This window comes from Hyperolius riggenbachi, chromosome 5, assembly GCF_040937935.1.
Source record: "Hyperolius riggenbachi isolate aHypRig1 chromosome 5, aHypRig1.pri, whole genome shotgun sequence".
NCBI lineage: Eukaryota > Metazoa > Chordata > Amphibia > Anura > Hyperoliidae > Hyperolius > Hyperolius riggenbachi.
The window spans coordinates 56,150,200-56,167,083 of NC_090650.1; the positions used below are offsets into that span (position 1 = coordinate 56,150,200).

Below are 16,884 nucleotides of genomic sequence, written 5' to 3' on the forward strand. Positions count from 1 at the left end.
AAAAATCATTTTTCAGTACTTAGCAATTGAAAAAAAAAAACTAAAAAGTACCGGTAGGTAAATGGGTAATATCAAACTCATTTTGAGTACTTTCTTGTTTGGTGTTAGCTCTTAAAGTATTTTATTGATAAGGTTTGAAAATATCTCATTGGAGAAGGATATGGACCATAGCGAGCAAACCACACAAGTGCACAAAATAAAATGTCTAATACACCCCCAAAAGCACAAAATGTTGCCATGTACTGATAAAAACCTTGCTTTGCCCCCAGATGTGTCATAAACATATACACAGTGCCAATATATTGTACATCCATAGGCTGTGTGTTAGAATGCGGAGTGAAGCCTCATACAGTACCATTCCAATTAACATTATATATCTTTGGCTTTTGAGAATTTTGTATTGCTAATTTGAAAACCTCTCAGCATCCCCGATTATGATCTCGATATATGTAAACCAGGTTTGCTGGATTAGTATTCCCTCCACTGGAGATACTTCAGTGACCAATGCCCCGTGCCTCTCGTAATAAAAAAAGCCTGTTTTCCTTTCGGTTAATCCTCCCTACAATGGAAAAAAAATCTCCTGCTCATCTTTTCTTCAAAATGAGTCACAACGTTTTTTTTTTTTTTCCTTCTCAGACGTTTTTGTAAATAGCTTTCATCTGGTCTCGCTTTATTACAGCGTTACTGTTTTGTCTATGCTTTACTTTCCTTAAGTCTTTTTTTTTCCCCTTTAAAAACTCAATTATATTCCTCTAGATTAACTATAAGAGTGTGTGGAAAACATATAGAACAACTGGGATTCTATTTAGAATTGCTTTATGAGAGCAGGACACACACTGCACTGGCAGATTCACTCTTGTTTTCTTTCCAGTTCAATTTTTAAGCTGAAAAACAGGCAGTGTGAAGACCTTTACTACTTATTTTGCTGATGTGTATTTATATGCTACAAAAAATGTCCTTGATTCTGTCTTTATATGGGTTCTGTGTTATTGTACAACTGTATGCATAGTGTAAGGGGGAGGGCCAAACTGTGCACCAGGGAGGCTCCAAGGCATTAAGTACCACTGTTAAGGCTCATTTTCACCGGCTACAGTGGTTTGGGTCACTTCAAGCTGCTTGGTTACTCTGTTGTACTGGTCCAAGCCCTATCCCATACAGCCATATCAATCCCTGCCATGTACTGATGAGGGCCAAAAGTCCGAAACGTGGGGTTGATGTGGCTGTGTATAATTTAAAGCTATAGGATTGCTATACACCAGCGGTTCTGGATGCTAGCTTTCAGGGGCGAAAAGAGATAATTTGCATATTCAATAGTGGTGCATTGTGGGTAACCACAAATGTTCACTTACAGCTGAATTATTGCAAGTTAAGAAGGCTAATCACACCAAGCATTGCTTTTTAGTAGGAGGGCTTTTCGGTCTCTTTTAGCCCCCTATACATTCCTAATGGTTTGGATCACCCTGAGCTGCTTGCTTACTCTGTTAACATGTTTAACAAATTCAATGACACAAAAGGGTGAGAGAGCCCTGCCCTTGCGAGGTTACAATCTCAAGGAATAGGGAAGAAACAAGAGGAGGGATAGTATAAAATAATCATACCTAGAGGTAGTGTGTTTTAGGATATCTAGTAGGAGTGAAACTTGAGCAGAGGTCAAAGAAGGAATGGCCTAAGGTAGAGTGTATGTTTTTTGTAAAAAGTGAGTTTCGAGAGAATGAAGATTGGAGAGTAAATTATGCAAGAATGTGTGTTCAGGTAGTCCACCACTTATAAAGGCCCGACTTATGAAAGACCTGCCGATACAAACATTATGGTTTCTGTGGCAACAAGTACATTTTTTCAAATTGAACCTTTTTTTTTTTTCTTTTTTTTTGAGAAAATTGATTTTAAAAAATTCAAACAAAAAATGGCTTTTAACTTTGTATAAGCAGGTACAGGGGACAGGGTTTGACACTGGAGGCACAGGGAGGGGGGGGGGGGGGCACTGAGGAGGTACAAGGGACAGAGATGGCACAGTGTTCTGGCTTAAGAATGGGTATCGGTTAAAGTGAACCTCCGTACTAAAAATCGACTCAGCAGCACTGAAAAGGCTTGGTGTTTCTTTAACAGTTTCACAGCATCAGAACTTTGTTTCTCTTATACAAGCCTCATTTTTAGCTGTACAGAAGAAAATTGCCCGGGCTTTTTTCCCCTGATGCTGTGCAAAGCAAGATGGGATTTCTGATGTTGTTGTTCTCGTTCTGCTGTTTTGGTGCAATTTTTTTTTTTTTTTACATTTTGAATTTGACATTTGAAGCCTAGCATGTGCTGCTGGGAGGGGTAATCAGGACACAGGACAGTTGGAACTGTGTCTCCTGCTCCTTGTCATCTCCTTTCAACCAAAAAGATGGCTGCCCCCATGACAAAGATGGCAGCCCCCATGAATCACAAACATTTGTCTGTTCTTTTAAAACAGGATGGGTAAGAGATTATATTACCTATCTATTCTAATTTAACATAACTAATGTAACTTGATGACAGTATGTTTGTTTAGGCTGAAGTTCCCCTTTAAGGATGAACCTACAGTCCCTATCTCGTTTGTTAACTATGGACCACCTGTATATTTAAAAAATAGAAATAGTATGTTATGTAATGTGAAAATTATATCTATGGAAAGGGATTGTTGGGTAGGATAATAATAAAATATAACTGTACTGTACTTGGTTTATTTTAATTAATAAACAGGAATCAGTAAGTGGTTGCAGAGGGAAAAAAGTGTATTAAATTACATTTTAGGTAACAATGGTGGTATTGAGTGGTAAATGTAATGCTAACCAGAGAATGATGATGGCATGAGATACTGATAGATGTACAGAGATGTTAAATATGAAAAATCCATGTTTAAAAATGGTATTCAATGTTGTTCAATACAATAAACGTTTTTGCCATATGGCACAGACTAACCAGCAAGCTCATGGTGACCCAGAACTCATTGGGGTGTGTAAGGGACTACAATGGTCCTAAAAGCCCCCTTACTAAGATGTGCCATATACAATCTTTTTTTATGAAATTGTGGCAGTCTCAAACACACGTGTGTTTTACCGTGAACAACGTTCTGGGGACTTTCAATTACCGGTAACCAAAAAAATGGATCAGTTTTGTCGTATAAACCAGGCTATTGCTTTACAGCTTTGTACAGACAGGATAGATGTTTTGAAAAATTATCCATTGCAGTTGTGACATTATGTGAGGTTACTGGCTGGAGGTGTTTTTAATCCACTGTAATGGAGTTCTTTGTTGTTTTGTAGGCCTTACTGTCAGTGCATGATACCGTGGCTCAGAAAAGCTATGATCCTGTCCTGCCTCCCATGCCAGATGACATCGATGATGATGAAGACTCTGTGAAAATTATCAGACTTGTGAAAAACCGAGAACCACTGGTGAGAGCTGCCTCAACTTCTGTCATTATTCCAGAGCTCAAATATCAACCTGTTGCTTTCGTGGTTGTCAAAGAACAGGAAGTGAAGGAATTTCTCTAGAGACCTGGGCCCACATGCAATTCACTTTTTCTCCTTTGCTTTCTCCTAAGTGATATTTTCACAACTTGTCATCTAATGCATTTTAATCCACCAGCGAGCAAAAAATACTCAAAATAATTTTGATAGAACTTTTTCGACAACTTTTAGGTACTTTTTTCATTTGCGAAATGCTTAAAAGTTATTTTAAAGAGAATATGAAAATTATCTCCTGGGAGATAACTCAGGAGAAAAAAATAATTGCATAAGGGGCCATAGATCACAATGTATAGATAAGTCTAAACCTCAGGCTTTTATAATGGTCTGTAACCCTGTGGGAGGCGATTTCTCTCAATTTCGGTGACGTTCATATTTGACAGATCAGACAGGAAATGAAAGAAAATCGTCCTAATTTGGGACACAATTAGCAGTAGTTCACTGATAGGGATTCTAATTATTTCCCACTCTGAGTCTGGGTTCATGCTATGCTGGGCAGATGCTGTATCCATATTGACAGACAGTGGACCAATTGCAGGTTCCGCTGCCATGCGATCTGAGGCTCAAGAAAACGCTTGCACTGGAATTTTTCTACAGTGTACCACAACAGACAACATCCCAAAGAACATATGAAAGGGGAAAATCATAGGCACTTTTTGCATATCCATTTCCATCCATTGTCTGCTGCAGTAAATTGCAGGGCAGTGTACAGACGACAGTGTAAAGTGAGACTGACCAAAACATTGGGGGAGTTTTTACACCTCAATAAACATACTGAAGTTTTTATAGTTTGAAAAAATGAAAAGTCAACTTCCTGCCACTTGCCAGTCCGGTCCAAATGTCTAAAAAAAAACAGTTTTACAGTGAAAAAAACTATACACTCAGTGCTATTGTTTGACTTACCTTAAAGAGAACCTAGGGAATGTGAAGCCCTGCTAATCTATTTGGCTGCAGTAGTGTCTGATCACACCAAAAACAAGCATGGAGCTAATTTTGTCAGATTTTTGTCAGAAACACCAGATCTCCATGCTTGTTTAGGGTCTTTAGCTAAAGTTATTAAAGAGAAACCGTGACCAAGAATTGAACTTCATCCCAATCAGTAGCTGATACCCACTTTTACATGAGAAATCTATTCCTTTTCACAAACGGATCATCAGGGAGGCGCTGTATGGCCGATATTGGGGTGAAACCCCTCCCACAGTGTGATGTCAGAACCATGGTCCTGACAGTTTCCTGTCTCTGAACCTCATTGCAGTGTGGGAAATAAGTGTTGTTTACAGCTGGGTCCAACTGCCAAAAAAAGCAAGCAGCATCTCCTTCCACTGACATCACCTGTCAGTAGTAAACATGTCACCATGTGATAAATCTCAGAATGTAAATCAGGGAGAGAAAAGATTTTACAATGGGCAAACACTGACTTAATCATTTATACATAATTATTGTAAAAATGAAGCACTTTTTTATTACATTATTTTCACTGGAGTTTCTCTTTAAGGCTTGTACACACACTTGACTAAAGTCAATTGGCCAACTGTCCCTAGAGAGGTGCTAACTATTATAGTGACAGCTGGCCAGATAAACTGAATGCTCACCTTGCAACAAAGGAAGATGGATCACAGCGACATCCCACGCTGAGTGCTCCCCGATCCATCTTTCTGCCGGCAGGTATGCACGACTGCACACAATGACCGCAAACGAGACTTCAAGCCATCACAGCACTTTACGTGGGAGTTGTTGATGATCTTAAAGTGGTCTAACACCCAGCATTTCAACTTTGCTTTAAAAGATTGCTTACAGCTTATAAACTATTATGCCAGATTTTTTTTTTAGCAGAAATTCACTGAATGGATTAAACATGACATTTTAGTGCTGCATTTAGCTAGAAATTCTCCTCTGTGCTTGCTTGTTTAGTTACAAATGTATCTATCTACAATGTAACAAACAAACACTGTTCTGAGAGAACAAAGAGGGCTTCCCCGGCAGGCTTTTCAAAGATCTATTTGTATTCCAAAAAAAGATACATTTGTAACTAAAAGATAAGAACGGATGCGGATTCCTAGTTGAATCCAACACTAAAATGTCATGTTTAACCCATTCAGTGAATTTCTGCTTAAAAAAAAATCTGGCATAATAGTTTGTAAGCTGTAAGCAATCTTTTAAAGCAAAGTTGTAATGCTGGGTGTTAAACTGCTTTAAAGAGTTGATCCGCCATGACGGTCGTTGTCACAGCACGATTCTCAATGAAGTCCGCGTGATCGCCTGTACCCATGGTGTGAGATTGCGGAACCGACTGCTCATCTCTCAAAAAAATTGCCGGATGTCAGGGAAGTCGTTGGAAGAATCGTGAGGTGGATACAGGCCTTTAAAGTGGCTTGACGAGGAAGGAAGGAGCGGGCGCAATTTATAACTCTGGCGATAAATAGTTGGACACAGGTTCACTTTAAAGCAGTAGGATCAGCCATAATATGCCAGGGAAAAAAAAACACATATATAAGTAGATAAATACTTGATCTACTTACATAACACATGTATTATACTGTCCACATTTTGATTTCAGTAAATGTTATATAGTAAATGAAGAGAATTCTGTTCCTGGTGGGGGCCATGTCTTTTGCCCACAGTTAAGGCTAACTCGTGATGTCATTTCTGCCCTTTACTTTTTTTCTTGTCTCCTCCAATCGCTGAGTCACCTCAGCCTTGCTTGTAAACACAAGTGAGTAGGGGATTAGGTTTCAGATAAGCAGCTGGCAGGGAAATAAAGGAAAGAGGAGGAATACATTATAGCTAAAAAGAACCCCCAGCATGCAATTCTTTGGCACCGACTACTAAAGGGCCAGTGCTCCTTAAGTATGTGATAACTCCAAATCATAACAGCAGAAAAAGTTTTGAATGCAGGATTTGCATCTTTATCACTTAATACACTCAGACCAGTTGCTGTTGAAATTTGATTTTTATGGTGACTATACCGCTTTAAGACATGTTCCCGCTACCCACACCCAGTCTCCTCTCGCATCCATTGGTCCACTCTGCAAGCCCAGTGTAAGTGTCTGTTTCCATTGTGATGTCTCCACCTGCATTCTGTCTCACAGCACAAACACACAAGGAACATAGATTTATTGTCATACTGTAATTCACTTGCATTATTTAGTCAGCGGAGTCGTAAAAGGAAGTGTCCGCGTCCTGTTTGTAACCTATTCAGCTACATGATTGATAACAGTAATTCTAAGAGACTGGAAGATGCCTGCTGAGTGGAGTAGGTGTATTGTGCTGCAATATCCAGGACCAAAGCTGGCTCAGGCCTGGATCATCATCAGCAGAAAGCTGATAGCAGCACTGGGATATCTGGAAAATGTGAAGAGCAAGAATCAAGCGTATGATATTCCCTGTGTAAACACATTTCCGCAGTCCCCAGCTCAGACGCTCAGTGTGTTACCAGCGCTGTCATCCGCTCAGGAGGATGTTAAGGAATAACTCCAGTTATGTTTTAAGGCAGCACATTGCATTACAAGGAAGCTACTGTGCATTGAAGTACTTTGAATTGAAAACTTTTGAAGAAATCTTAGTGGGTTTCCACTGCTTAAATTGGGTGTACTGTTGTAAAGACATACATTCATTACTGTTATGTATCACTAACACTTTCCACAGTGTCTTAGGGCCGGTTCACATGGTATCGGTGGCTTGTTTTTACTGATGTCAAACGTTTTTTTGGTTCCCGAGACATCACTTCTCACTTCCCATTAGTTTGTTGCCACAACGCGCTTTAAGGCCCCGGGGGCATGCAGCGCCTCAAAAAACTCCCATCAGCCCCGGCGCTTGCGCAATCATTGCTAAACTAATTGAGATGAATGCTCCCATGCAGGACGCAGTGGATCCCGGCAGCAAATGATGTGCACGGACGCCGGCAGACATCCGATTGAACCGGCCCTTTTGATTGGTTCCTGCATAAATCTGTACATTTCCAGTTCTGGCAGTTTTGCATTAATTTACAGTTTTTACCTGACAGGATTGGAACTGTACACCTTTTATGTGTGAACACAGCTATAGAGAACTGATACAAAGCTGACTGTTCTTGACTGAAAATGTATACCTTTTATGTGTGAGCCAAGCCATAGAAAATTCATACAAACAACTGATGTAAAACTGACAGAACTGGACTGGAAATTTACAGATTTATGTGTGAACCAAGCAACAGAAAGAGGCATTTGGCTTGCATACTGACCCTGTTGCTACTACTACGTTTTTTGCCTGATGAAGCAGGTTTACATCTGCGAAATGCGTTGCAAATTTGGAGTGTTATGACAAATTGTTGTTTGTTTAAAATCAACACATTTTTGGTGTCTGCTTGGAGGAGGTAAGCCCACCTTTACCTCCTTTTTTTAAACTTTTTTTAATCGCTATCATACTACTACATAGTATATCATACTACGCTATACTATATAGCGACTTCTTCACCTGAGTGGGGTCAGGTCTAATCACCCCAACTGCCATTACAGTGGTTTCCTTTGTGGTAACCCTTGTTTGTTAGTATAACTTTCTATTGATTACTCCTTATCTCTGTGTGCTCATTTTTCATACAAAACTGATGCCAGCTGTCATAAACTGACAGGACACCTTTTATGTGTGAACCAGTCCTTACAGAGTATATAGTCCTGTCACTAACTGACCCTCAAAGGCTTTCATAAAGTAATCCCTACCATACTCTCCGGCCTGGAACCCACTACAAAACGCTATCGCTAATCTGCAGTTTGTAAGCGATTTCATGAGCGTTTTAGGGAGCGATTTTTCACAGTGTAAACAAATTGCCAGCGGTTGTGTAGCGATTAGTGTTTTAAAGTCTGATTGGTCCTTTTATTTATTTGTAATTTTGTTACAGTGTACATCAACTTTAAAATGCTAGCAAAATCGCTCCATGCAAGTTTTGATGAGCGATTACGCCAGTGATTATATACTTTACATTGAAGCGCAAACTCTAACAAAATGCTGCATGTCCTGCGCTTGCGATTTTTGGAATCGCAAACACTCCAGTGGAAGTTGGCACATCTGTTAACATTAGCTGAGCGTTTTTGGAAATCGCTAGCGTTTTCAAGAGCTCCTTTAATGCTCTGAAAAGCGCTCTTGTGGGTTCCAGGCCTAAGGCCAGTTTTGTGAGCAAACTGATCAGTATTTTTCTGAGATGTGGAAGTAAACCAGAGTGCCCAGAGGAAACCCACTCAGAACAGGAAGAACATAAAAATGCCATGCAGATACCGGTAGTTTCCTGGTTGAGACTCAAAACTATGACTCAAACGCTCCAAGGCAAGAGTTCCATCAACTACACCACAATCCCACCCATATACATTCCTATATTGGCACTGATGATGAAAAATAACCTAAAACCTGTCTTTGAAAGTTGGAGTAAGTGGATTTGGATGTCCAGCCCTGTACAGTTTTCAGGGTAGAAATCAGATCATGCTGGGAAATGTAATTGGTTTCATCTGACCCTGCATTAAAGTGTAACTGTTGGGCATAAAATCACAAATCAATTCTTTATTTTTATCTGGTAAACAATTAATAAGGATGCTAATCAGGCAATCCAAAAGTTAAAATCACTATTACTTTTCTTGTTGATAAATGATCCTTCCCCTGTTTACCTGACTCTTATTTGGTACACGCAAAGGAAGTTGCAGGGCATGCTGGGTTGTCTTTTTTTGCTTCTTTACTTTGCTCTCAGATTTAACTAATGCAGCCTTATTGGCTGACGCCTATTTCCCCCGTCTTCCCCTCCCACACCTCTGTTCCTCTCTGATTGGCCAATATTTCTCATGCTGAGACAATGCACTTTCTGTTGCAGAGCTGGATGGGAGTGCCTGAAGACTGGTAGGAGGGCGGGCAGTGCATACACAATCAGGCAGAGGAGAGTAAGGGAGGAAATGACAACAGGATTGGCTTTAAAGAGACACTGAAGCGAGAAAAAATTATAATATTATGATTTGTATGTGTAGTACAGCTAAGAAATAAAACATTAAGATCAGATACATCAGTCTAATTGTTTCCAGTACAGGAAGAGTTAAGAACCTCCAGTTGTTATCTCTATGCAAACAAGCCAGTCTTGGAGAGGGCTGTTATTTGACTTTTATTATCTCAACTGTAAGTGAACTGTTTACTTTTTCTCTGCTAGAGGAGAGGTCATTACTTCACAGACTGCTCTGAAAGACTCATTTTGAATGCTGAGTGTTGTGTAATCTGCACATATTATAGAATGATGCAATGTTAGAAAAAACACTATATACCTGAAAATTAAAAGTATGAGAATATTTTCTTTGCTGCTAATCTTCTAGTAATTATTCATAGTACACAACCAATTCACTATATCATATTTTTTTTTTCGCTTCAGTGTCTCTTTAAGATAGGCAGAGTTAAAATGGAGAATCCTAAGAAGGATTTTCTCTTATTTTACTATGGACAAATCACTAAAATCAAAACGTGGACAGTGCAATGCATATGTTATGTAAATAGTGCATGTATTTATCTACTTTTATATATACATATATGTGTGTGTGGGGTGGGTCTGAGATAGTATTGCTGATAGCTCCTCTTTAAGGCCTCTTTTAGACGCATGGCTGAACTGTGCTCTTTTTGAGCAGTTTAGTGTTCCGTCTGACAATAACATTCAGGGGCAATTTAAATGCAGCTGCATAGCAGTGGTTGCAACACCACCTGTATCAATGACTTTACCCTTGGTGGCATTACCGGGCAGCAGACAATCACGCCATATCACGCCTGAGCATCGCTGCGCTTAAATGTGACTCCATGGTGGCCTTGCCAGTACCAAACTCTAAAAAACGCCTGGCTGGTGCAGGAGATCAGATGACAGGCAATGAATTACAAAGGCAAACTTATCCATTGGAAGCTAAATCAGGCAAAAAGCTTGAGTGTTAACCCTTTCAGTACCTTGAAACATATTCACATAGTTTTAGCAGTTCATTTTACATTGTGTTTAATGTTTTTAGACCATAGATCAAATTTGAGTACCACTTTAAAAGGATGAGTACAGATCTGGGTTTTCAGAGCACCCCATTACATCGCTACTTAGATGATAACAACCATTTCAGACAATAAGACAACTGACGCAAATATTTCAAAGCCCATAGCAATTAAATTAGTGCCAGTGGTTTGCAGGTGTTTAAATGAAACTATACTGTCAGATTGGGTCACACCTCTTTAGCACCTTCCTGAATTCAGAAAAATAACATACCTGGCCAGTCCAGATAAAAAGAGCTATTTCACACAACTAATGGCAATTGGGGTGATTTTAATTATTTCTCTGTCTGTAGTAAAAATATTAGGATTTGAAGCCAGTGGTTGGCAGGTGCAAGCTGTTAAAACAGTACAACCCCCCCCCCCCCCCCCCCCCCCCCTCCCAAACAATAGACTCTAATGAATGAGACGCACATCTCTGGCCTTAGCATTAACCATTTACTAATCTCCCAGGAGCAGTTTTGTTTTTTGTTGGGGGGGGGGGGGGGGGCAGAGAGCTCTGCATTAACCCTTTAGTAATCTCCCAAGTGTGTGTGTGTTTTCTGCATTCGCAAGCCCTTTAATTGCTGTTTTCTGCTTTATAGGCCAGCAAATATCCTGGAAATGTTATCCGGGTTGTGTAGCGTATTTGTTCTGGTGAGGAGGAAGTGAGAAGTGATGTCTGTGAAGTCACTTTTGGAGCAGCGGTGCGCTGTACTCCGAGGGGGAGAATGCTCGGCCTCTGTGACTCACACAGTGAGAGCTTGTCTCCAGATAGACATCTCTGGCGTCGGACAGCGAGAATCCAGCCCTGCTGTTTACTGAGGGGTTTTATTTTCTCAGCTCCGGGGTGTAGTTAAATGTTGTCTGTGCGGAATCCATGCAAAGAGAAGGTTTTGTGCGCCGGGCTATGAGCTGATGTGTAAAACCGGCACAGGCGCGCTCTGATAATTCATCACTGTAATTGGTGTTCTTCTCCAGAGGAAGCCAAACATGGAAAACATAAGGCATGTTTTTTGGAGAAAACAACGTTGGTCTTTTCATTTTGAATTTGTGTTATGGCTTATTCAGGCTTCCTTATGCTACTGGCTGTGGCGAGTGGTAACATTTAACCTCTTGAGGGCCAGAGTTTTATACCCCCCTAGTGACCAGGTCCTTTTTGTTTACAATTTAGCACTGCGCAGCTTTATTGCTCAGTCATACAACTTGAATTTTCCTCCTTTTCTTCTGAATAGGGCTTACTTTTGGCGAAGTTCGATTGCTGCTGCAATTTTTTTTTTTTAATTAATGAGAAAAGACCTGATTTTATTTTTTTCAAAAGCACTATTTCTTGCATTCTCCCCTTCCTCCCTCCTTAAATTGGCCCTAGACTGCGATCCGTACACTACACTACAGTCTCATAGGCATCAGCCTATGAGAGGGATTAGATTGTGAGCCAATCAGAGGGACAGTTAAGTGATAGGGCTGTCCCTGTACAGTGCTGCGCTAGATCGCAGTGCTGTACAAATGTTTATTTTCCTTTTTGTTTATATTGCAGCCTGTCAGCTCTGATTGCGGCTGGCAGGCTGATGACTGATCCCCGCTTATCATAGCTGCAGGGAAAGGGTGCGCAAGCGATCCCTGCTAACCCCGCCTTTAGGACTTTGACGTTATTCGGCGTTAGGCAGTCCTGGAGGCGCCATTTTCCCATCTGCATGAGGCGGTCGGGAGGTGGTTAAAGGAAATTCCCCTTTTCGCCATAAAATTTCAGTATATGTTGACCTGTACAGCACCCGTTTTTATACAATTTCAATGTTAATAAAAAATATCTTACCATTTCAACCAACAGGCGAGCTTCAGCTTGGGATCATGTTAAAGAGCCTGTACAGTGAAATATAAACTCTTTACCATTCTTCTGTATGACTGTCCACGTCCGTTTCTCCAATGCAATCCCCTAGCCCTGTGTGCACCAACTTCTGGCGCATTGCCCCGCCTCCTTATAGACGAGTGCCATGGCAATTCCATTATATGATATTGAGTGCCACAGAGGCACCACAGCATGTCTCTGGAAGGGGGTGAGGCTACATGCTTGAAGTTGGCACACACTGGGTTTAGGGACTGCATTACAAAAAATAGACCCGGCAAGTCATTGTAACTTTATCTGAAAAGCTTATATTACACTGTATAGCCTTTTTAATCCATTTAGGACTGGCAGGCTCTGGCCCCTTAAAGAGACACTGAAGCGAGACTAAATCTCGCTTCAGCCCTCATATATAGCAGGGGCACGTGTGCCCCTGCTAAAACGCTGCTATCCCGCGGCTAAACGGGGGTCCCTTTACCCCCAACCCACCCCCCGCAAAAGTTGGTCGCAAAGTTGGTCGTGGACTTTGCTTCCTGGAGGCAAGGGCTAACGGCCGCAGCCCTGCCTCCAGTCGCGTCTATCAGACGCGCATCGCCGCCTCTCCCCCGCCCCTCTCAGTGAAGGAAGACTGAGAGGGGCGGGGGAGAGGCGGAGATACGCGCTGACAGACGCGCGTGGGGCAGGTCTGCGGCGGTTAGCCCTGCCCCAATGCGGAAGCGCTCCCCCGCATTACGAAGGGGATTTGGGGGGACAGGGACCCCCGTTAAGCCGCGGGATAGCGGCGTTTTAGCAGGGGCACACGTGCCCTTGCTATATATGAGGTCTGAAGCGAGATCTATTCTCGCTTCAGACTCTCTTTAAAGAGAATCTGTACTCTAAAATTCTTACAATAAAAAGCATACCATTCTCTTCATTATGTTCTCCTGGGCCCCGCTGTGCTCTTTCTGCCACTCCCTGGCTTGTAATTAACAGTTTTAGGCATTGTTTACAAAAAGCTTACTGTGTGACTCATGCAGAGCTTGGAGAGGGTGTGTATAGCTTCTGCCAATGACAAGCAGTGCTGCACATTCCACACATTCCAGCCTCAGCCCGACAGAGCCGACTGAGGAAAGAAGATAAGATTTATTGCAGAGACAGTGCAACTAGGAAAGGCTGCAGTAAGACAGAGCACATTAGAACAGGCATAGGAACTTATAGGATAGAAGAAATGAGGCTCAAAATTTTGTTACAAAGTCTCTTTAAAGACCTTACATTTACTCACATAATAATGTGATTATGTGATAGTAGGTGCTCCGCAGGCAGGCTGTCTCAAGCCCCATCCTAACACCTCTTTCCGGCGTTACCCAGGTGGTGAGAGCACTTGGGGCACTGCTTGTGCCATCCAAGCCCACCACACAGACAATGGAGGTGTAGTTGCGGTTAGGTGAGTGCTTGGGGCACTGCCCCTTCCTTTAGTTAGGGCACTGCCCCTTCCTTTAGTTAGGGCACCTTCCATGATATTTTGTAATGCATGTAAATTGTCTTTCCTTTAACAGATACAACACCATGGCAGTGGGTGTGACTCCATCCACACAACAAATGTTATTGGAGATGATTTAGTGTCATTGTGCACCAGCTTACAGAAATCAATCTAAAGTGTAATACCGGAACATGCATCCTTCATAAAGTGTCCTTTTGTTTTGCACATCACTTTGTTGTCTATTTCAGGGAGCTACAATAAAGAAGGACGAGAAAACGGGGGCCATAGTTGTGGCACGGATAATGCGGGGCGGAGCTGCGGACCGAAGCGGTGAGATTTGTTGCCAATGGAGACCTGCAAAAAATGTAAACAGTAAATCGGGCCTTTTCACCTGATCTGTCTTTGTTCCTCCATTAGGTCTCATCCATGTGGGTGATGAGCTGAGGGAGGTAAATGGAATAAGCGTGGAAGATAAAAAGCCAGAAGAAATCATTCATATTTTGGTAAGTATTGTATATCCCAGAGAATGGCTGGAATTACTTACCTGGGGCATCTTCCAGCCCCCTGTATTCTGTCAGGTCTCTCTGTGTTGTTCTGGTCCCCACGGCTGTGTTGCTGCCCTCATGAAAGATCAGCGTTATGGCTCATACACACGGGGTACGGCTGTCGCCGTGGCACGCGCGTGTTGCAGCGACAGGTCGCCCGTGTGTATGACGAGCGCGACCCGAACCGTCGCTACTCAGAGCTGGCGCCGGGCAATTGACTTGGTCGTGCACGTGTCCCGTATGCGCCAGCGACTAGCCACTTTTGTCCCCCATGTGTATGTAGCCTTACTGCACTCAGCAGTCTCACCAAGAGCATTCTGTGCATGAGCAGTTCTCACAAGAGTTGTATTGCGCATGCCCACAACGCTCATCTCTTTTTCAATAATGCACATTGCTTGGCTGTCCTGCTGATCCTCTGCCTCTAACACATTAAGCCATAGCCCCTGAACAAGCATGCAGATCAGGTGTCTATGGACAAAGCTGACAAGATTAGCTTCATGCTTGTTTATGGTGTGATTCATACACTACTGCAGCCAAAGAGATCAGCTTAGCTGCCAGGCAACTGGTATTGTTTTAAAAGGAAATAAATATGGCAGCTTCCATAGGTCTCACACCGCAGGTTCCTTTAAATAAAAGGAGGTGCATGCAATATCATGGTAGGCATGCCGCATTCCAATTTTTTTAACCCAGTTCCTGGCATTAAAATCAAAGTAATCGTATCTTTAAAGCAGACCTGAACTCAAAACTTCTTCTCTGCTCTAAAAGATACGCAGCAGCATAATAACCTTTAAAGAATAAAACATTTCTTTGTTACAGCTGATACAAATCTTGCAATACATGTGCAGTGTGTTTACTTTATGCTTTCATGGAAGCAGACATTGGGTTAACATCCTGTGTTTACCATTTAGCTGCTCTGCCGAGACAGCCAGCTGACACAGCTGAGAGATCAAATTACAGTTGTCATTAGACAGGCTAAGCTCTCTAAATACATACAGGATTCAATGTTCTATGTTCTCCTTCTATCCTGTGCAAGAGTTCAGGTCCACTTTTTTTTTTTTCAAATAAGTTTTATTGATTTTTACATAATAGGTCCACTTTAAAATAAAAAGAACTCAAGGTTCTCAGTTTTAATATTTGCTTTGTGGTGTTTGGACTATGTTCAGTTGAATATAGAGTATAAATAATTTGTATATCGTCACAATCTGTTATTTTTTTTTTTTACAGAACATCACAACTTTATCAATAGCAAAGTTGTATGCGATACTTTTTTCTATGTATAGAATACTGCTTTACATCCTACATAATACTTTTCATAAGAAAATACGTTTTCTAACTTACTGCTTTGATTTTTGCATATTCCAGGCACAGTCCCAAGGTGCAATTACGTTTAAAATCATCCCTACTATCAAGGAAGAATTGACAAATAATGATGGAAAGGTAATCTATCTTGTAAAAGGGATATGTTTTTAATCTAACTTATAAAAGGGATATTTTTTTTTTTATCCTTTCCAAACCACGAGCAGGAAGTAATTTTCCAGAGAATTGCCTCTAATCTGTGCCTATTATATAACTCGAGAGCAGGATTGTCCACCTAGTAATGCTTACTGTGAAAAAAATGATGTTTCTAACATACATCTATATTAAGATGGCTGCACCTGCAGCAGCAAAAACAGTAAATGCTGAAGAAGGGGGAGGAGGAGCAGATTCCCAGCGACGGGAAAATTCACCATCTTCATCAGATCATGAGAATTCACACTGAGATTCTGACCCTTCAATACGCGGATATGTAGAGGCACTGGTATCATTTGGTGCAAAAATTTAGCACAGGGCCATGTAAGGTCTAGGATGGACTGAGAAATGTGTTGTACTTGATGAACCACGCCTGAAGTAATTCCTGACCCTCACTGATAAGAAATTCCAACTATAAAACACTTTCCTAGCAGAAAATGGCTTCTGAGAGCAAGAAATAGATAAAAAAGGGGAAATTCTTATCAGTGAGGATCACACTGTAGTCACTTCCAGTCAGCCACTTACATACCTGATATTTAACTTTTTCAGGCAGAGAATGAAAAAAAGGAACACTGCATAGTTATTTGTGTGCTAGGCACTGTACATACACGTCTATCTCATCATGTCACATGTCAGTTCGGGTTTCTTTTAACACTGAGCTAGGTTGAAAAAGAAAAGAAAAGTGCAGAAGTGATGTCCCTTTTGACATCACAGAGATACCGTAAAGATGGAAACCAGCAGAAATTATTTTTCTTTTCATCACACATTTTTTTCTTAAATCTGACTGTACAAAAAAAAAAAAGTACATTTTTTTATTGGATATTTGTTTTATTTTTATTAATATGGAGTTTCATCCCACTTTAAAGGGAACCTGAGGTGAGAGGGATATGGAGGCTGCCATACTTATTTTCTTCTAAACAATACCAGTTGCCTGGCAGTCCCTCCTTATCCTGTGTCTCTTATAGTTTTAGCCATAGACCCTGAACAAGCATGCAGAAGATCAGGTAGTCTGACTCTGGTTTTGCTCTATTAGCTGTATGCTTGCTC

The 16,884-nt window shown here is 41.3% G+C and overlaps 1 protein-coding gene across 4 annotated transcripts in view; it reads left to right on the plus strand.

Annotated features, from left to right (window-relative positions):
- Nucleotides 1-16,884, plus strand: part of MPP7 (MAGUK p55 scaffold protein 7) — a 508,595-nt gene that overhangs the window by 333,412 nt on the left and 158,299 nt on the right. For all 4 annotated transcript variants that reach the window (XM_068235721.1, XM_068235724.1, XM_068235723.1 and 1 more), the window contains exons 7-10: nt 3,285-3,416; nt 14,032-14,113; nt 14,201-14,286; nt 15,691-15,765. In XM_068235721.1, the coding sequence (XP_068091822.1) occupies nt 3,285-3,416; nt 14,032-14,113; nt 14,201-14,286; nt 15,691-15,765 (375 nt within the window). The remainder of the gene's footprint in view (nt 1-3,284; nt 3,417-14,031; nt 14,114-14,200; nt 14,287-15,690; nt 15,766-16,884) is intronic.